At 40.9% G+C, this 22469-nt stretch overlaps 1 protein-coding gene across 1 annotated transcript; it reads right to left on the minus strand.

The window, feature by feature from the left end:
- Positions 1-6: 6 nt before the first annotated feature.
- Positions 7-17617, minus strand: RECQL (RecQ like helicase). The gene is made up of 16 exons (XM_018080606.3): positions 17359-17617; positions 16799-16854; positions 15083-15151; positions 13452-13649; positions 11360-11539; positions 10338-10444; positions 9047-9245; positions 7485-7651; positions 6869-6950; positions 5690-5838; positions 5484-5601; positions 4720-4858; positions 3924-4015; positions 1642-1861; positions 551-680; positions 7-342 (listed from the first exon to the last, which is right to left on the minus strand). Exons 3-16 carry the CDS (start codon positions 15096-15098, stop codon positions 154-156), a joined length of 1986 nt encoding a protein of 661 aa, XP_017936095.2. The 5' UTR covers positions 15099-15151; positions 16799-16854; positions 17359-17617; the 3' UTR covers positions 7-153.
- Positions 17618-22469: the final 4852 nt, after the last annotated feature.

Here is a 22469-nt window from a genome sequence, read left to right on the forward strand (position 1 = left end):
CTTCAGTGCTGGACTTTTTTTAGATAACTTGTTTCCCTGTTTGGTTTTTATTTAAAAAAAAATGCAAAAGAAATTACTAAAGCACAAACTGAACTTACTGCATTGTCCATGGAGAAGTAAACTTGATTAGATCCTAAATGTAGTCTGTGAAACTCAGTCAATAACCACTGGTTGGTCAACTCCACCTGCCTCAAGCTTTGGCTTCTTTGCTTTTAAGTTAGACCCACAGCCAGGCCGCTTATGCTCCTGTAACTTCTTCCCCACTGAATCCTGGACAGCCTTTGAAACAGTCTGAGCATTTTCCCTGCTTCCTTTCGAATTTGAAGGTTGAGATGGTTTGACCTGTAAGTTATAAACAATTCTGTTAGAATTCTAACATTGTTTTCCTTCTTTTTCCATGTTCCTGCACGACAGAGAAAATAAGTATGAGGTCTGTTTTAAATCCTGTTTGATTGCATTCTACAAAAATACTTTGAGCAGATACCAAACTATTCAAATAAGCTATAATGGAGCTGATATCCATATAGCAAATCAGTAGAGATATAAATACCTTGTGAACACTCTTCCTGTTTGTTATCCCCTCTATAGTGATGACATGGGTCTCGTTTCTCAGCAGATGGGCTTTGGGTCCCACCTTCAGGTAGGATATTGTAGCAAATGCCGTGAAGCTGAAGTCTTCCCTGCATGAATTAAATCAGTGTTACAAGGGAAGGCTGGAGACAAAGACAGGCTTGACCATGCAGGGGGAAAAATCACAGCATCATTAAAAGGTTGGAAAAGACCTCTAAGATCATCAAGTCCAACCATCAGCCCAGCACCACCACTAAACCACGTCCTCAAGTGCCACATCCACACATACTGGGAATGCTTCCAGCAATGGTGACTCCACTGCTTCCCTGGGCATCCTGTTCAATCTTGACAACCCTTTCCATGACAAAAGGGACACATGAACCCTTCTGTTGAATGTTCCAAATACCAGCTTGGTTCTGCTTTATTTATTCAAGTGGACAGTCAGTTAACTTCGAGCCAGTCTGGTCAATATTTAACATAATTCAGTTTGTGGACCTTTACACACACACTCAGACACCTCTTGGAAGACATGGAGGAAAATGAGGAAAAAGATGTAGTAAGTCATCTTGTCACTCTCTTAATAGTATAAAAAAAGTCAGCTGTACAAACAGATGCAAAAAAGAATTAAGACAAAAATAAAAGGATTAAATATTTGATTTTTACATATTCTTGGAACTTGTAGAGCAGACAAAACACTGACAGCCAACTTACAAAAGCAGGACTGTTATTTTCACTATGCTTTCTTAACATTTCTGGGTACCACTTTCCACATTTGCCAGCCTGTCCCGACTTAAAACTTTATGTGGACAACCCCTTTTGCTTTCCTTATCCACAGCTTTTTAAAATTGCCCAAGATGCAGCACTGCAAATGTTCCTCCAACTTTTAAAGTGGAAACATAGTAATATGTGTGGAGTTTTAGAAATACATTAAGTGCACCTGAAACAAAGGCTAAAAACAAGACTGTGGAATGTATCCATTAATGCTATACAGAAGTAACAAAAGAATAAAGAAAAATGACTACTAGATGTTTAAAAAATTCAAAACAAACAAAACAAAACTAATCATCTTACCTCAGATACTGCTGCAGCAGTAGATGGGCAATAATTCTCTCCAGTTCCTCTCGAGGGTGCTTTGGTGGAGTAACTTCAGCCACCCTGAACTTGGACACACCTTTCCCAGACCATGCATCAATTAGTTTCAGTGGGGTGAGTTTCTCACTCATGCTTTCAGCTTGCTCAAGTATCTTGATTAGATCCCTGCAGTATCCTGTTACATCCATCTTCTCACATGCTGCAGATAAAAGTGAAAGAATATTTAAATAGCAAGTTATTTATGGTTATTTAGATAGTATCCATATATACATGTATATACTTTTATATATTTAGAGATAAATACATATCTGCTGCATAGTAGCAATGGTTTGGTTTGGGTTTTTTTTGTTTTAAAACTGTAACTTAACAAATAAAGCTGTAACTTTCCCCTCTGACCATTAGGATATATTTGTACTCACATCTGTCTTTCTACTTCATTATTGAAACTCCCATCTGGCAAACATTTCTTCTACTTGTATTTAATGTTACAAACCACACAGATTATTTCAAAGAAGCATTTAGGAAGCACAGAATTTGCAAGGTGGCTGCTATGTTACAGCTGGATCCCTTTTCCTCACCCACAGTGTTTATTATGATAAGATCAGAGAGCACAGAGGGAGTGAAGAATATAAGCGAGACATTTATTCTCTCAAGACACTTATGGACAAAATGAGACAGAAAAAAAGGTGTTAATTACATTATAAAAATAAGCTTCACCAATAATTATTCTAAGCATAATGATCACCCTTCTTGTGCATGATCAGATTATGGCACAGAATTACCCCAACTGCCTCCTCCAATACTAAGAATTAAGGACTGAAAAACGAGTACTGCTGCAAGGTTTCCTCAGACCTTGCTTGTGTATCAAAAGGCCCTGGGGGTGAACCAGCAGTAAACAGGATATATCTCAACTATATTTCACCACATGGCTCCTGTAAGCCTTGGGGACAAGCCAGTTCCGTACTCTTCCCAACCTCTGATCCCAGTATAAATGTCAAATAAACCCCATTTCTAAATAGAAGATAACAAGACATTGTCACTTGCATGATTTTGCAAAACAGTTTGATTATATAATTAACTGTATAAAGAAAAAAAAAGTTAAATTTTTGTCTACTTTACATCCCAAAACATGTAGATGGAAATTAAGTCTAGTTATGAGAATAGCTTTGAATACAGAGTTGTTCCTAAGTTTTTTCAAGTGTTGATCACTATATTATCCAAATCCTTTTTGCAACAGGTATACAATATGTGCAAAATACCATCTCCTCATATTACAAATATACACCTGGTCCTTAAAGAATTATAAGGTGGTTTTGTGTGTCCAGTTAGAGATGCCCAAGACCAATTTTCTCTCAGCACTACTTTCAGAGTTTCTAGCTTCTTCGGGGCTTTCCTATGTCTAAACCACAGTGCTCACTTTATAAATGCAGCAACAGATGTTTTGTGCATCTTTTGTGACTTTCAGCTTTCTGACAAGTACCAAAAATGACAATTAAAGCAAGAATGACCCCCCAACAACCTCAGGATGTTTATGGCCAAAACAGCAAAAGAACTGATGTCCCAGAACCACGTTCTACTGAAACCATCCTCTTATCATGCAGCTGGTCTTGTTTCAGCTTATCTTCCAACCTCCCTCTGTGCCTTCACTCTTATGATCCCAGCTTTTTTCCAAAGGAAGAGCACATGCTGGACAGACATTGTGCTGTTAGGGCTAACACAGATCAAAGCCCTGAGTTAGTGTGCTCAGCTGTTCTGCACACCTGTCATGCACAGTCCTGACACAGGTACAATTCATGAGCACGTGGCACTGAAATCCTCAGGGATTTTACCAGGGAAGTAGTGAGAGGATGTGCAAACTGTACCTTCTCAGAGCCTAAATATGAACAGTTTGGCATGCAGAAAGCAAGGGGCTCCTCCTCAAATAAACCTTTTACACCCAAACCCTAAAACAAAACCTGACTCCTACCAGAATCTTTTTTAAACAGGTAAGCCAACGTTCCCTTTGCCCCAGCTTACCTTTTGGGAACAGGGGAACAGTGGAGACTGAAGGATACCAAAGTCTTTGGCAGAAAACCAAACCAGGAAGTATCCTGCTAAACACCCTGAACTCAGCAGCACCAAAAGCTGAAATGCATAACGAAATTTGTGCCTCGAAAACAGGGGGTATTACAAGCAGAGTTCACAAAATTTGCTTATAGTTTTTCTGAACTAGATATATTTCCTTAAGCCATCTTTTCCCACGTTCTCTGTCCTTTACTCACCGTTCTCTCTGCAGCAGTTATCACACATTCTGTTGCAGTTTGCAGAATCCCACACCTCATCAAAGTGATGGGCTATGAGCACCCGGCGACACCTGGGAGAGCAGACAGGGACTATGGAACCCGAGGGTTATAAACCATGAAAATGGCAACAAGAGGGGCCCTTGGGACAGCTCATATCTGAAGACTGGCATGAAGAATTATCTCAGGAAAAAATAAGAAAACAAATATTGCAACACAGTATTCCCTGTCAGTTATGCCAACAGGAATAATGAGCTGACAGCGATGTAGGAACAGTTTGGTCAAAGCAGAAAAGCATAATCTGCAATTTCAATAGAATGAAAAATCCTAAGAATATGAGCTCATTCTTAGACTGAGGCTAACAAAGTCCACAACATGGATACAAGTGTTTTCCATGAAGTATTCCCAAGTACTCCCAGTGCAGTAGATAAAGCATTAGGCACATGTGGATTCCTATATGGCCATTAAACACTGGTACATTAGAGTAAAAACCAAAGCATTCGAATTTTTCCTCTGGATGGGATTTGAAATCCAAACAGTGTTCGCTGACAGGTATTTCACTTCTTCCAAAATTTTATCCTGAAGCTGGCAAGTTTGTTCTTGTGAGTGGTTTTGTTTGGTGATGGGTTGGGCTTTGGTTTTGCTTTGGGTTGTTTTGTTGTTTTTTGTTTTTTGGGTTTTTTTGTGGTTTTTTTTTTTTTTTTCAAATGCCCTCTAAAGAACCCAACAAAAATAGACTATTTAAAGGCTAAGCAACCCAGCCACTACAGTAACTTACTTGTTCATATTTTGGCAGTAAGATACCATATCATAGAGCTTCTCTTGCCCGACATTTTCCATCACTACCATTGAGCTGATCCTGAATATATCTCCAAAACCATAATACAAAATGCAGTCAGCTTTTTGGTCATCTCTACCTGCAATGCATTAAAATGAACACAAAATTAAAATCTCAACCAATTGCCCCTCAAGGTCCCTGAAAAGCTTTTTCCCATGTAGATTCAACTCTGATTTTGAAAAAGTAATGATGCATAAGATCAAAAAACCAGACCACCACTAAACATTTTTTTAGCCATAACAGCTATTTATTCTGCTATACACTGATCAATCCTTAAAGTTCCCTGCTCCATACTCCCCATCCTACTTGTATTCTTGTGGCCACTGAAATTCATACAATGATTATACATCATCTAGAGACAATTGGAGCAAATCACACATGCCAGTTGCTATACAGAGGAAAATAACTAAAAAAATCATATATCCATTCTGGTAAGCCACAAATGTCATAAAAATCAAGTAATTAAAAAATGCTGAGTGAAGGGCTGGGTACCCACTTACTCCTTGTTATACTGCAACAGAGGCCTGAGATCATGAATGCAGTTTATATTTGCTTTTAAGCCTCTTTACAGAGGCAGAGTGTCATTATACACTTTGAAACCTGTCTCAGAGACAAGAGACTTTGCACAAATGGCTGAAAAATTGAAGTACAATTTTACTAGTTTAACAGATGTAAATGGTGGCCTTGCAAAAGCCATTTCCCACCTGCACGTCCACTCTCTTGGTAGTAGTTCTCCATGGATTTGCTCATAGAATGATGAATTACAAACCTCACATCAGGTTTATCAATTCCCATGCCAAAAGCAACAGTTGCCACTACAACCTGAAAAAAAGAGATTAAGAAACCATCAGGGTACCAAAATACAATTTGTTTGAATGAGACATAAGTCCAAGAAAAGTATCTACTTAACCTGGATTTGATTTGCTGCCCATCCTTTATGAACTTTGGTTTTATATTTAGCATCCATGTTTGCATGGTAAGTCCCTGCCTTGATTCCCAGTTTCTGCAAACTCACAGTAACCTGCTCAGAATCCTTCTGAGAAAAACAGTAAACAATTCCTGCACAAAAGTGAAAGATCCATCATTGTAATGCCTTGAAAAAGCCAAACAATCCCCAATACTTAAAAACAATTGTGAAAGTTTTATTAACTTAAAAATAATGCATAAAAAGAATTATACAGTCTTTGTGTCTATTCAGTCTGCAGTATTTGTATCCATGAAGGAAACCTCAATTATCAGCTTGGACTTGTAGGCTAAAGAAGAAATATGGCTGTCAGTCCACATAATCATGGGAGTGTTCTATTAATGTTAATGGAGGACAATGCTTATGAAAGCTTATGTAAAGAGGTGCTGTTCCTTATGACATCTATGGCATCTCACCTGAGGTTTCAGATAAATCTGCTTTTTGTCATTAGTCAGTCTGGGCTAAGTCAGGGATTACACACAAGGCCATGATCATCTTGTGATCATCTTGGCACAGCTCCTTGGAAGCTGCTCATCACATCCACAGAGCTCACAGCAGAGACAGGGACAGACTGCTGCTCTGGAAAACTGGGTTCTGTTGCCTTTGCAAGATGTCCCTCCTCTTAATTTGCAATACATAATTCACTGGTTACACCAAGTCCAACTTACACAGTTCTGCTTTCAACACGAATCAACCTATAACACCCATTGGGGGCACTAAATAATAGATGAATCTTATAATCAAATATGAAAAAGAAGCATCAAAGATACTAAGTCTCCTGACACAGATATTCAATGACACATGTACAACTGTTTTTATGATCTTAAAAATTCCTGTTATTCCTATCTATGTGAACATTGTTCTATATACATCAACATTCTATTTCAATACTTCAGAAGATACAAGTAGGCAGTAAAGAGATTTAAACACTAATAAATGAGGAGAGAAACTGTTCAAGGTATGGATCTTATGAAATTTCATTTATTCTAATGCTGGATCTTTAATGTAATGTGAAGGTAGAATTTATTTCTTTACACTTTTCAGTATCAGTTGAAAACATCCCAACATCTGTAACATTCAAGATTATGAAAAATAATATGTGCACTTTTTTTGACATTTTTTTACCTGACAGTCCTTTGTATCTTCCATTAATGGTTTTAACTATGTCCTCAATGAAATCTTCATTATTTGAAGGCTTATGCCGAACCTCAGAAGTAAAATACACATATGTCAGAGTTCAAGTGAGCACACAGTGTGTCAAACAATCCTGTTATTCTATTTCTTACAGTATGACAAACAAAACTATTCTGCCATTTAACAAAAATTCTTTTTGTGTACAGTCAGACTACAACTCAAAAGTCCATAGAAAAACAAACCCATAAGTTTTCCTCATAATCAAGAAAAATAAAATAACCTGTGGCCAAATTGAAAATGCAGCATGACACAATAATTTTGGCCATCAGAGGACATATTTTCCAGCAGGTTGCAGCAGTTTGAGCCTGCTGCCTGCCTCTCTCCTTTACACACTGCTGTCTGCTAAGTCTTGCTCACACAGACAGAGCAGCCCAAGTCCCTCGGCAGAGGACAGTGGGTTCAGCAACATGAAGCAATCAAATAACACCATCAATCACTAAAAAGCTGTTGATTACTAAAATCTAGTCTAAAAAAATCTGCTCTAAAACTCATCAGCTGTACCTTACAGGAGGCAACACGACAGCAATGCAGCTGAACAAAGACCTACCTCATAGTACAGGTTGGGCCGGTTGAACGAGGCAGTAAAGGTAATGCACTTCTGAACATGCAAAATTTTCTGAGCATCCTTTAGAACATGATTTGTAGCTGTTGCTGTCAGTCCAATCAAGGGAGTATTGGGAAACTGTCTTTTCAATATACCAAGAGACTTGTAGTCTAAGCAGAAAAAAACCAAACAATGTGGAAATAAAGAGATTTTTCTCCACAAATCCAAACTTTAAAAAATGTATTTATGTAGATAGTATCCAGTGGGATAATACTGCAGTTACCAAAGTAGAAGTCTTCTAATTCAATTTTACAGAATCACAGAATGGTTTAGGTTGGAAGGAACATGAAAAAGTATCTAGTTCCAACCCCCCTGCCATGGGCAAGGCACCTTCCACTAGACCAGGTTGCTCAGAGCCCCATCCAACCTGGACTTAAACACTTCCAGGGATGGGGCAGCCACAGCTTCTCTGGGCAACCTGTTCCAGTGCCTCATTACCCTCACAGGAAAGAATTTTCTCCTAATATCTAATCTAAACCCACTCTCTGTCAGTTTGAAGCTATTTCTCCTTGTTCTGTCACTACATTTTCTTGTAAATAGTCTCTCTCCATCTATCTTGTAGGCTCCCTTCAGGTACTGGAAGGCTGCAATTATCAGACAATTCAGAAGGCAAGATATCTGGAAATAGAAGTTCTTCAAGTCAGGAAAATGTGAGTGGCATCACATTAACCAGCATTTGGGTTATTTTGCCAATCTGTTTTTACATACAGCTTTTGAGTAAACACAGCTTTGCTAATAAATAAGCAATGTGGAATTTGGATACATAGACCAGACTGTAATAAGGAAAGATTTTAAAGGCTCAATACTGACAATCACTTGCTGCCTTAAAACAGAAATGCAGCCAGAGGTGCATATCCAAATGCCACATTGCCTGTTTAACTGTCATGGCTCTTGGCTCTGACAACAATGTTTAACAAAACTGCAAAAGTTGATTTTACAGTTCATATTGCTCCAAATCAGGTTTTCTTTCAAAGGCAAAGAAACAGTAACCAGTAACAATATTCTAAAGCTGCCAAGACAGGGAAGAGACTGAAGCACACTTTCTTCCCCTGCAAGTCAAGGGCATTTGTTTCCAATTGCTTTAGAGGTGGTTAAAATATATCTCATGAATTTACAAAGTGCTCTACCTCTGTCACCTAAAGTGCCAGGGAACAGTGTACAGAATGATACTTTTTCATGTAGCAGTAGATTAAAGATAACTGTACTGTCCATATTAGAGACAGCAGCCAAAAACGTTGATTTTATGAAGCTCCAATTAAAGTGAAATGAATAAGGAGTTTTTCAGAACACTGACAGAAAAATCTAAGTTGAAATCATCCCTATTTGCACGCACTTAGCTCCTGGGCAAGGATACAGTCATTTCTGAATTAAATTCCTTGAGCCAACAGAGGTCCTAGTGATACACTAAGAATTTACTCAACACATGAAGAAAGCAGCTTTATTTCAGGCCCAATTATTTGTTGATGCCTGAATAACCCTGCAGACTGGGTTTCTGAGGAGCATACCAGGTCTGAAGTCATGGCCCCACTGACTACAGCAATGGACCTCATCCACAGCAACACGAGCCAGACACCCGGCCTGGTAAGCCTTCTCCAGCTTGGACATGAACATCTTGCTCTTTGCAATCTTCTCTGGGGTCACATAAATGAGCTTCAGTTGTGAATTCCTGTTTAGCATTTCGCTGTGGACCCACTTCACGTGCTCCTGTTCAAAACAAAAGGAGACATCAGCGGGGAACAAACTGGGACAGCACACTCAAGTTGCTTAGTGCTAAGGCTCTTATGAGGTGATTAGCAATTCAGAAGGGGTAATTAACAGAGACTGACAAACTGTTACACGGTATTTACCACTATTGTAAGCCTCTGGAGAAGATTGTTATATATAAAATGTTCATTTTAATACTTGGAAAATCTCTGGTGGAACTTTGAAAAGGTAGAGTATTGAATATTTGTCTTTGCTTCATCGTGTGGTATCAGTATTTTCCCAGTAAACTGTAACAGTTGGCAGTTGGGATAATTCTCTGCCAAAATCTGATCATACAGTAGAAGCATGATCATCACAGAATCATAGAGTGGCCTGGGTTGGAAGGGACCTGAAAGATCACCTGGTTCCAACCCCCCTGCCATGATAATGTACCAAATATGCCAGTGGTACTACAAGTGTAAAATAATTTCTTGCACACAACCGTGGTCTTTATTACTGAATTTTCAAAGTGCTTTGCCTCAAAGCAGGCTTCAAGTTTGCACATTGCATCAAGCCACTGACTTATCAAATCCAGTGTCACGTGCAAAGTTAATGATCCCAGCCTCCTGCTAGTCAGGAAAATATATTTCACTTTAAAAAGCAATTGACTAATAACAGACTGGGAAATAAGTTGCTTTTTGGCCTCTGGATCGAACAGCTTTCCATCCTAAAGAGAGATAAATAGTTATGTCAAAGCCTGCAGGGCTCATCATGTTACTAGTTGACAAAAATCACCTAGTCCAAGCCTAGAAACCGAGTAAAAATTTACAACACACACCAGCCAAAGGTACTTCACATCCTCTAAACAGCCCCAAGAAATCTATTTATTCCATGGAAGCTGTTGGTTTCCATGTTTGTTGATGTCATTAAAACAAGAACACAAGATGCTCACTCATGTTACCCATATCACAGCACCTTGCTGGCAAGATACTGTTGACAGAACAGCATTAGCTGGTAAATCTGTGTCATCCATTCAATATTCACAAGCAACACAGAGGTGAGACACCAGCACATACAGCACAAAAACCACCAAGACTTGGCAGTTAAACATACCTTGCTGCTTGAGGCATTTAATAAAGCTGCAGAAATACCAAGCTGTTCCAAAACCATGAGCTGATCTTCCATAAGAGATATCAAAGGACATATCACGAGTGTGAAACCTGTAACAATCAATCATTGTGCCAACTGAACACTTCACATGCCACAAATGTCTCCTCTAATACTTTTTACTAATGCATCAGCCCTGCTCTCAAGAAACTGCCAAATGTAAGCTTAAGCTTCATACACAGCAGCAGATTCCCTTCCAAAATAGCTGACAAGTGAGTGCCAGATCACACTGGGATAATTCTTATTAAATGTCCATCACACACACCTCCTCTTAGGATCTAGACCACAAGGAACTGGGCTGCAACAAACAAAGTATAAAAATCAATATACAAACCAAAGCAAGTTGGATATCTCAGTCATGAGGTAAATTTACCACAGAACTAAGCAGTGGTAGGTAATGGTAAATTTGGTCTTTGTAAATAAATAAAGTTCCATGCAATTGGATGGGTTATGTAAAAAAAAAAAACCAACCAAAACCAAACCAATCAAACAAAACCACCAAAAAAAGCTTAAAAACTAGAACTGGATACTTATTTTTAAAAATTATTATCCCAAATAATCTGAAGCTCAAGCTTCAGAGTGGAAGAGACAAATGATAGATACCCATACTTCAATACTTTACAGTCTGTGTACTGAATTAAAAAGGAAAAAAAAGAAAAAATAGTGATAAACTTTTTAAAAGTTCTTTCAGTGTTTAATAATAAAATGTATTGAGTAGAATCTTGATAAAATATATGCCTTGGAGATATGATTTAGATTTAAATAATTTAAAGCAGTTATTGCTCCTTCAGAGAAAATAAAGAGAGTAAAGAAAATATTTCTAGCAAATCTATCTCATGCAGTTGCTCTTTTTTCCCCCCCCATACTGTGATATCAGACACCAACATAGTGGTCATTTTCCACATACCTATAAAAGAGAGAAAATAAATGCACTTCTTTATGTATGTCCTTTTTTTTTCCTTACATACCATCAGAACAGACAGCTGGTAACTGGTAGCAAAGGCTCTTGCCACCACCTGTAGGCATGACAAGAAATATATCCTTTCCTGCCATTGCAGCATTTACTGTTTCAAGTTGCAGTGACCTAAACTTCTGGAGTTTAAATTTGCCCTGCAGTGCAGTTTTTATCTTCTCATACCATGGAAAATCTGTTAAAGGAAAAAAAAAAACCACAACAACAAACATGTTTCATAAGCAAGTTGAAATATAAGAAGGAAGGGTAATTTACATATTCAATAACTAAATCAGGAAGCAACACAATTTTAAGTCCTGGGAAAGTGTTTAAAGATTCAATAATGGCAAAGAAAAAGCCATACACAGCCTGAGTCCGTTTAAACCAGTTTCTAGGGTGGACTTTTGGAAACTCTATAAAATGTAAACACAGTCCACCCCCAGATCAAAGCTCTCGTTGCACATAAATGTGAACTAATGCAAAAAACCTCACAAGCAGATGAACTTCAAAGCCCTAAGGACCATGTTAACTCACTAGTCCAAAATTAACTGGAAATGAGAAGCCCACCCTGGAAATAAATCAAACCAGACCCTGAGCCCTGCAACAGTTGTCCAAATGCTTCCCTCACACAAATGCAGCAATTACAAATAGTATAATGAAACAGGGATGCATTTTTTTCCCATATATTCCATCAATAATAAGCATTTACTAAAAAGGTGGGGGGAAAGTTTAATCTTCCCCAAAATAATCACTCCAATGTATTTTTTTCAATAAAGAGCTAAAGACTGCATTAATTAAAGAGATAATATTGTAAAAACTTAAATTTCAGATGCAATGGTATGAACTATTTTCATACTATTAAAATTAAAATGCAGAAAAACTGTGGGAACCCCAGGTTACACCACATGCAATACAAGAATTAAACTCTGGGACATTACAAAGAAGTTTACAAAGAGCACAGCCAAGATCCCAGGCTCTCTATACCCAAGAAAAGCTTCCCACTGACTTCCATGAGCTTTATACTGGGACTAAATTTAGCCACTGCTCTTATTCAACATGCACTCAGCATGGGATTGCAAAGATGTTGGTTTTCAAACCACAAGAGGAGAGAATTAGGCACAGAGCTACCCAAAACAAATAATTTGTTCAATAGCATCAATTTGCAATTATAAAGTATCAGTATCCTTACATATGCATAGCAGTTGTCTCAAATATAGATAAATATGGATTAAACTACAAAATAATTTCATTTTTAAAAAAGGCAAAAAAAGCAAATACATACAATAGATACAGACATTCCCAAATTGCAATTGAAGTAAAAAAGGAGGGGAAAAATAATTAAAATATCTGAGTCAAATTTGGCAAGGCATAATGTGGTCAAGACCCACCAACTATCCAAGATGTCATTTAATGTTGAACTTGAAAAGACAGCACTTCCAAAAGGACAGCAGCCCTCAGACCACCATGGGGCACTTGCCTCTTGCACTGACTCCACCATACTAATGTATTCTACATTAATTTGGCAGTCAGCATCCATCTAATTTGCATTAATTTGGAACGATAGTGAAGCTGCATAACCCATGTCAAACACCACCAATGTCCTACCCACTCAAGCAGGAAAGAACTCAGAGTGCAAAACTGTTATTCTCAAATCTTGAGACGATCCAGAGCAATTATTTTAGAGCACAAAGTGGGAATGTAAGTATTGCAATACCACAGAATCACAGAATATTCTCAATTGGAAGGGACCCACAAGAATCGAGTCCAACTCTTAGCCCTGCAATATAATTTAAGTACACAAGCATTGCAATAAAAATTTACTCTGGGATTCTTAGAGCAAATCAAATCAAGTTGTGACTTTGCAACAAGGAAAGAATAGAAGTAGTTGTGACAAGCCATTCTTGTAATAATTCTGCCCAGAACTCAGATTAGTATTTAGAAATGTCCAATGAGTACAAACGTTACCCCATGTAGGATAGCAGGTCACCCAGCTGATGAAAATTAAATAGGACAATATAATTATCCAAACAAAACTGTCCATGAATGCACTTTCCCCTACTGAATTAGTTTACCTCTCTGTTAAGATATTTGAATTTGACTCTGCAAACCTTTTTTGTTCCATGCCTCGGCTGAGGTTTCCGTGTCTTTACTTCCACCTGCCTCCACGTCTCCTGAGGATTGTTTTATCAGATTCTTCACTCTCATCTTCTTTTGAATGAGTTCCTGCTGTTTATCCACAAGCTCCTGTATCTGCATCTCCACTGCTTGCAGCTCATTCTCAATAGAAACCAGCACCTCCTCTAGCACTGCAAGGAAAAGCAAGGTGAAGGCACAGCAGAGATTTCAGTAACGTGCTAATCCCCAGTTTTAAATTGCATTTAATTTGTTGGCTGAGAACAATCCAAAACTAAACATAAGCAAAAAGCATCTGGAGAAACAGACAGCCTGACAGGGGCACTGAGAAGATGATAACATCTAACAGTGTACATGCCATGTAAAAATACTTGTCAAGGCTTAAAAACTTATTTCTTCTATTAGGAGGTCATACACACACAGGTGCACTGTAAGCTGTCATCTCTGATACACTGTATGAGAGATATGCAACACTATCATTGCCTGTGTTGACTAATAGAGAAAAAAAAATAAAAATCCAGTTTCTCAAGAGCAGTGCCTCTCCAGAGAAACATCTGGAATTATTTTCTTTCCTGCAGCTGCGTGTCAAGCAGTGGAAAGCACACTGCAGCCTGATATTAAAGCTGCAAGAGTTCCAATGAAGACGAGGATGAGGCCAATCCCAAGGTGAGCAAAAGATGAGAACATTGTTAATAGAAAACATTTACATGTGAGAAGCAGTTAAAATCTTCTGGGGATGGAAATAGGGACAAGGTTTGGACATGGAGAAAAAACACTTTTTTGAAGACAAGCAACCCCTCACATCTGAAAAAAGTGAGTAAATACTCCCTAAAATCTTGGGCTACATAAGTGAATTTGCCTCTTTACATTCTATTATGCATCTGTGTGAATTACAGATTGCATTCTAGAATCCAGTCCTCAGGGTTTAAAAGAATAGTTAACACACATCCCTGAATGCCAAGTGTGTATCACTATTTCAGAGCCAGGTTGGAAAACCATAAGAAGAAATTATTTCCTCCCCCAGCAACCCCCAAAATAAGAGATTTTGATCCAACCATAGCAGATATGATAATGTGCTTGTGGGAGCAAAAATGTATGATATGGAAAAAGATATCCTCATTTCAAATGGCACAAAATAGGGACATTTGTCTTCCTAAATGCCCACTGTTACCTCAGCAGGAGTAAAAAGTATCTTAAAATATGAAGCAGGTTTTCAGAATATTGAAAACCAAGCAACTTCCTTGACAAGCTTGATTGTCATCATAATATGTTTTGGTTTGGAAAGTACCTTAAAGACCATCTCATTCCAAGCCCCCTGCCATGGGCAGGGACACCACCCACTAGACCAGGTTGTTCAGAGCTTCATCTAACCTGGCCTTGAACACTTCCAGGGATGGAGCATTTTGTTTTAGTTTTTATCTAGGAAATAAAAGTTAGCCGGTAAAAGAAATTTTTCCTTCAAATTTGAAGTATAATAGGATAGACCCCACAAACTCTTTTCTGCATACATTAAGTTCATACAAATAACAAGCAGTAACATCAGGAGACAGTGTCTGTCAGCTAAAAGAAAGCAAAATGAACATATTGAGTACTAAGTGTGGATTACCTGCAACAGCTGTCATCTTTGGAGATTAACAATGTTATCCTTGGGAGACCTTATTTAACCAAGCAGCTGCTACTAAGAAGAAAATAAAATCAATAAATTTAAAACTATATTTTGTAAGCAAACTTTCTAAACTTAGAACAAGTTTACTGCAAGAGATTCTTCATTAACATCGGTGTTAATATAACAGTTTAAGTACTGGTTCATTTAATCTCCTTACATAAACAAGCCCCATTAGATGACAACTGCTTTTTCCCTTCTGCAAAAGGGACAAACTCACAACCAATTCCCAAGGGAACAGCTTGACAGCCTTTCAAATGAATCCAAGTGATAAGTATCCAAATTTTCTGAGAGTCATACACAGACCACTCACTCACATACCTTTGACCTATCTTTTTATTTGCCTCTTCAAATACTATTTTACAGAAAAGCCTGAACAAATTATATTGATCCCCTTAAAGAAGCAGCCACCATAACACCTAAAGAATCTGCTAGGAAGATGGAGAAAGGTAGTTTGATTCAGAGAAGGGGGATTAGTTTTTATTAGATCATCAGTGAAATTAACTTAGAATTCTATTTATTGGCTCATTTTTTGAACAACATTCTTTGTCATATCACATGGTAACAATATCAAACTTAAGAAATTTGATGTTGTCTCTGTTATTGAATTCTGAACTATTATATATATGGAAGCCAAGGGAAGGTGAAAGGGAACAAATTCAGCAGACCCTCACTATCAGCTGATTCTACCATAACAAATATTTTGCTGTACTCCTATAAACAGGGAAAAAATATAGATTAAAGATAACATGTGAATAAAACACTGACTTTGCCAGAAGAGGTTATGATTAAAAGTAAGTTAAAAGTTCCCACTTCAGAATGAAGTTGACTATTGTATAACTCAGCAGTGTCCAGGTCACACACAAAATTTGAGCTACACAGTTCTGTCTTTATACCACCTGTCACTTGCACAAACATATATGGACACATTAGTGTCCCCAAAGTACAGAGCAAGCAGGGACATCCAGAAAATCAGTAGGAGTGGCACAGACACACTGTAAAATGCATTATACTACTGCTATTGCCCCCAGTAAACAAGAACCCCACAAATATCACTGGGCTGAGAGCCCAGGAAACATGAGCCATTTTCTTATCCAAGCAGTGGGAAGGGAATGAAAATTTCCTATGGAAGTTTCCCTTTGTGCTGCTAAAGCTCCACAAGTCTTTAATTTAACACCTGTCTCTAAAAGCAGTAGCTCAGCATATCTTAGAATTCTGTACCACCACTGCCAACAAAGACCCCTAAGTGCCAACTGACTCACCCTGAAAACTTAACATGAGCTCATAAAACTTAAGTTGAACTCAGAGCTTACAAACCACAGTGGAGGAAAGGCAAGTGGGAGTATCTTGCCCATCTGGCAGATTTACCCCACCATAAAAGCAGTTCAGCTCCTGTGAATTTATCCCATTTCTAAAGAGCCCACGAGCAGGGAAGAGGCCTCTGAGCAGACACACAACAGCCTGAGGCAGACAGGTGAGTCACCAGCATCACCTCCCACTCTGCACTGACAGAAAACACCTTCCCAGTACTGGAAACCTTGTTACTCCTCCTTCATCCAGCCTCCATACCAAGCCCCTCCTGCCCCATCCCTGAGAATTGATGGTAACAGAGGGTTATCACGCCCAGAACCCTGAAATTACACAAGCAGGATGTATCACCTTAGCGGGAGTTCAGCCGGGTACAAAATCCCCCATACGGAAATCTGGGAGGTCACCTTAAAAGAAAAACAAGAAACTATTAAGAGGAGGGCACAAAAGAGCCAAAGCGACAGCAGGGAGGTGTGGATATAGGGATATCGACAGAATCACGGAATCAGGAAGGTTGGAAGAGACCTTTAAGACCATCCAGTCCAACCATCCACCACCGTAACCCCTAAACCGCATCACCCAGTGCCACATCCAGGGATGGCGACTCCACCACCTCCCCGGGCAACCCATTCCAATGCCTGAATAAACACACGGGCCGTCTCAGCCTTTTCCATCCCGAACATCAGCCGCGGGCACGGGGCCGGCACGGCCGGGCAGGGGAGCACCTGCTAGGCGGGGTGGGAGAGAGGGAGGGAGGCAGGGAGGGAAGGAAGGCAGAGAAGGAATGAAGGCAGGGACGGAGGGAGGGAGGCTGCCGGGGGAGGCAGGGAAGCACCTGCACGGCAGGTGCGGGGCAGGGGGGAGCGGGATGGATGGAGGGAGTGATGGACGGACAGAGGGAGGGAGGATACCAGGGAAAAGCAGAGAAGCACTCGCTCATCGGGCGCAGGGCGGAGCAGCACGGATGGAGGGAAGGACGGAGGAAGGGACAGAGGCTGCCAGGGCCCTGCAGGCAGAGCAGGACTCTCCGCATCTCGCTGTCGCTTCCTCAGGCACGTCGGGTTTAGCCCTAGCCCGGGCCGATGCCGCCCAGCCCACGAGTTAGTGCCGGGACACGCTCCCCTATCCCAGTCCCTTATCCCGGTCCTCCATCCCCGTCCCACCTGAGCGCCCCGGCCCCGCCCCTTCGCCGCCACCGCCCCTTCGGCCAATCACCGCGTGGCGCCGCGGCCGCGCGGCGATGCAAGACGGCCGTTGATTGGCGGCGGCCCTGCCCAATGGGCGGGCGCGTCTCACCCGGCGGGTGCGGTTTCCGGAAGACGTGCCCGCTCCCGCCGATCCGGATCCCCGCGATCCCGGTGCCGCTCTCCGCTCCCGCCGCACCATGATCTCCCTGTCCGACCACGCAGAGTAAGCTTTGCCGGCGGTGCCCGGCCGGGTTGCGGGCGGCGGGGCTTGGGCGGGCCTTCGCAGGGCCCGGCGGGCCCCTTGTGCGCGGCGGCGGCTCCGGGCGGATCCCGCTGCCCACGGGCACCGCCGGACAGGACGGCGGGTGGGAATGAGCCGTGCCGGCGGGGGCTCGCCCGGCCGCACCCCCGCGCCTGTTGGAGCCGCGGCCGTGCCGGGATCTGGCAGGGAAGGCGGCGGGTGGAATGGGATGTGGGGATGCAGGGAAGGGCCGGGCCCTCCCCTCGGCAGGGCTCTGTCACCAGCGTTGTCGGCGTTTATCGGGCTGCGAACGCTGTGCGAATCACAGGAGGTTTGGGTTGGAAAGGACTTTAAAGATCACCTCATTCCACCCCCCTGCCATGGGCACGGACACCTCCGCTAAACCAGGTTGCTCAAAACTCCATCCAGGCTGGCTTTAAACACTTCCAGGGATGGGGCAGCCACAGCTTCTCTGGGCGACCTGTGCCAGTGCCTCATCACCCTCACAATAAAGAATTCCATCCTCATATCCAGCCTGAATTTCCCCGCTTTCAGTTTGTACCCATTGCTCCTTGTCCGGTCCTTATAAATAAATGAATGAAAACCGAGTGGTAAACAAAAGTATCACTTAGCTCGAGTCTTCCCGTGTGCCTCCCTGTGGGCGTCAGTGGTCTGGAAACAATTAGGTGCGAGTGGCTTCCCTGCATTTCTGGTGCTGTTATCACACCAGGTGTTTGCAAGTGACACTGAGCGGGCTGCGAGGTGAGGACCAGACACTCAGTCTGGAGTGGGAAATAAAAACTACTTGTGTATGACTATAGTTTTGTTTTCAGTGAATAGAAGTACTTGGAAATAGATATGCTTAAGGGGAAAGTACAAAGAAATCGAAGTAAAGAGGTTCATAAGTGTACCCTTGCAACCAGGAGAACCAAAGGGATCCAGGGGTGCAGTGGGAAGAGCATGGCCAGCAGGTCGAGGGAGGTGATCCTGCCCCTCCACTCAGCCCTAGTGAGGCACATCTGGAGTGCTGTGTGAAGGCCTGGGCTCCTCAGTGCAAGAGGGAAATGGAGCTGCTGGAAAGGGTCCAGCAGAGGCCACAAAGGTGATGAGAGGTCTGGAGCATCTCTCTAATGAGGATGGACTGCAGGAGCTGGGCCTCTTTAGTCAGGAGAAGGCTGACAGGAGATCTCAGCAATGCACATAAATATCTCCGAGGCAAGTGCCAGATGATCGTGCCAGAGGATGGTGCCAGGCCCTTTTCAGTGGTACCCAGCAACAGGACAAGGAGCAATGGCCATAAACTAAACCACAAGAAGTTCCACCTCAATGTGAGGAAGAACAGCTTTACACTGAGGGTGGCAGAGCCCTGGCACAGGCTGCCCAGGGAGGGTGTGGAGTCTCCCTCTGTGGGGCCATTCCAAACCCACTTAGTCGTGTTCCTGTGTCACCTGCTCCAGGTGACCCTGCCTTGGCAAGGAAGTTGATCTTCAGAGGTCCCTTCCACCCCTGATGATTGTGTGATGAGAGTTTAAGCTGCAAGGTAAAGGAGACTGTTAGGTCTTTGATTTAAATTAACATCTCATGCATGATGCATTTCTGGCCTGATTGCCACAAAAGGAAAGGAGTTTGCCTGATAAGCACCACAGCATCAGTTATGAAGGAGGGTGTGAAAAATGTAGAAAAAAAAGTTAAAATAGCTAAGTTTGATAGCAGAATACTGGAAATGGAGGTACTGGAGTGCCAGTCAAGGCCAAAGATGAAGACAGGCAGCAAAGCTTAGCAGCATTCAGGGTCAGTGATTTCTTGAGAAATTCAAGTTACTCTGTTACTGGGATGGGTACTAACCCTTTGGGTTACTTTTGAGATTTCTAGTTGAGTAAATCCATGTGGGCTTTGCTTTTGTTCATTCCCTAACCTGTCCAGAGTATTCATTGGGCGGAAAAAAAAAAGAAAAATATCTTCAGGAAGAGATTCACTGTTTCCTAGTTCCTCATTTGGGACCTTATCTAGTTCCACTGTAGGCTTTAACTGTCAGAGCCAAGAGCAGTAAATAAAACACTGTGAAGTTTAGGGGGGTTTATGTGGGTTTATTTTCACATTTTTTCTGAAATTCTGAAGATTTTTCATCAGGCATTTTTAAACTCACTTCTGTCTTTAAAAATATAAAATTAACCATAGAGTCACTGGTGGAGTAGTGTGTCAAATACCTGAAGAGAACCACTGCATTGGTTGATGCTTGGAAAATTAAATTTGCAGCTGCAGTCTAGGGCATAATTTTTAAGCAGTGTATTGAACGGTGTTATAAACCAGCAGTAACTGCAAAAGAGTGCACTTAGTTTTTCTCCTAACAAATTCAGTTTTCAATACTAAAAAATGCTGCTAGCAAAATGATAAACATTGAAACTTTTCATAATCTGTAAACTCCAGTAATTTTTTGTTTTCTGAGAGCCTGTAGTGCACATTTCCATTTTATTTTGTGCTCAAAAGGCAGAGAATGTGCATTGCCTGCCCCGAACTTTCACAAGCAATGTAGCTTAATTTTAAGTCTTAATATTTACTAAGCTGTTTTGACACAGTGCTGCAGTTCTCTTGCACGGCTTATGGGATTTGTGCAGAAACATTGATGAAGTTTTGCTCACTCCTCTCATGAAATCATAATAATTAAAAATAAATTAAAAAAAAAAAAACGGAGTAAATGCAACCTGGCTAGTTTATGTGTCTGCAGTTCTAGGCATTAAAATGTTGTATTTGACTAATGTGGGAAAGCTCTTCTGGCACAGGAGAAAGCATTTAAAAATAGTTTGCTCCCTCTATAAATATTCATAATCTGTTGTTGAAAAGATTTTATACAAAATGCCAGCCCTTTTTTTTTTTTAATTCCTCTGAGAACATTAGTCGAATATAATTCCACATTCTGATATGAATCAAGTCAGTAATACCTTCTGCTGAGATATTAGCAACAGAGAATAATAGTCCTGGACCATTCATCATCTTCCAGCAGTTATTTTGGGACAATGACAACGGTGTTCCTTTTTTTCCCCTTTCCCTCCACTAACTAGAGAATATGGGTGGCTGCTAAAGTGAATGTGAATCCATTGTAGCAGAAGTGATTACAGAAGTGTCAGAGTGGTGATTGCAGCAGCTGTTGGGAGTTGGCCTCTGCCTCCCTGCCAGATCCATACCTTGTGCTCTGTCTGCGGGAGGAATGAATGCTCACTTCCCATGGCTGCATATTTGTCTTTCTGGCAGCTGCTCATTCCTTTGAGTCCTGCCTCCAAGTGTTTCCCTTCCAGAATACAGACTGTTTCTGCTCTTCTGAAGCAAAGAGTACTGGAGAAAAGGGCAGATTGCAATTGTTATATTGCCTTCAGTCAGCAGATCCGTTGAAAATGCACTTTGCAATTCTGTTTCTCGTTGTAAACCAGTGCTGAGAACGTCTGCAGTAAATTGATTGTGGCAGGTTACTTAGAGGTTTTAATTGTGGGTTGTTAAAATGCTCATAGTAACACTTTAAAGTGGCATGAGATAATGTAGAGCTACAGTTTTAACATCACGTGCCCTGCAGCCTTGCTGAAAGCTGAGCCCTTGCAGGAGTCTGGGAAGTGGAATGTTGCTGTAACAAACCTCTTTGAGTTGTTTGGAAATTTATTTGCAATAACTAAATGGAAGTTCTGAAACAGGCAGAATGATCCTCCTTTGCTCCTGAGCTCTTCAAGCAAACAATCAACTCAATCTACAATTGCAGTCCAAAGTGTAATTAAAATATATTTAGGTAGCTCTGGCCAACAGTAGCAGGGAAGGCTGTGACACTGTGGGTGGGGTTTTTTTTGTGTTTCGGGATAGACTATGCAAAACTACTTGGAACTTCCAAATACATATATATACAAACACCCTGGGCTGCCAGCCTGTCTGTGGTATTAGGGCTGGTATAGAATTTATGTATTCTGAAGGTTTCTAAATTCTCTGGTCCCAGGGATAGCAATAATGTAAGGGTGAGTGCATGGATAGATGCAAAGATTTTTGCAGCCGTGTTGCAAAAGGTTTTTCTCTCCCATTCAGTCTGTGTGAGAGTCAAAAGGAAGGATTTAGAGGTTTAAAACTGAAAGCAGGATGTATTTCTAAGTATGGTCTTCAAGATACCTTAGAGGTAATTGTCAAGTGGTAATTCTAATCATAGTTTCACACTTCTAGTCCAGTTTTTCACACAAACCTTCCATTCTACTCTCTTGCCTTCTCAGTATTTCTTGAGCAACTTTTACAAAACTCAAAGATCATAGAATTGTTTAGGTTATAAAAAACTTTTAGGAGTGCACCAAGTCCAGCTGTTAACCCAGCACTGCCCAGACCACCACAATATAAGCCAAGACATTAACTGCAAAAGGTAGTTAAATCTGCGTGGTAAGATCACATAAAATTAAACTGTTATGCAACACTAGTAGTCTAGAGATAATGTATCTTATCAAAATCTAACATTTAATTATGGAAAATGAAATAAGAAACATGAAGATGATAATTGAACATTAATCCCTCAATATTTAGTTAATCTACTAGTTTTGTGAAAACTGGCAACTGTCTGGAGACCCAGGCTAGTGTT

This window comes from Manacus vitellinus, unplaced genomic scaffold, assembly GCF_001715985.3.
Source record: "Manacus vitellinus isolate BGI_N305 unplaced genomic scaffold, ASM171598v3 scaffold_5_pilon, whole genome shotgun sequence".
NCBI classification, from domain to species: Eukaryota; Metazoa; Chordata; class Aves; order Passeriformes; family Pipridae; genus Manacus; species Manacus vitellinus.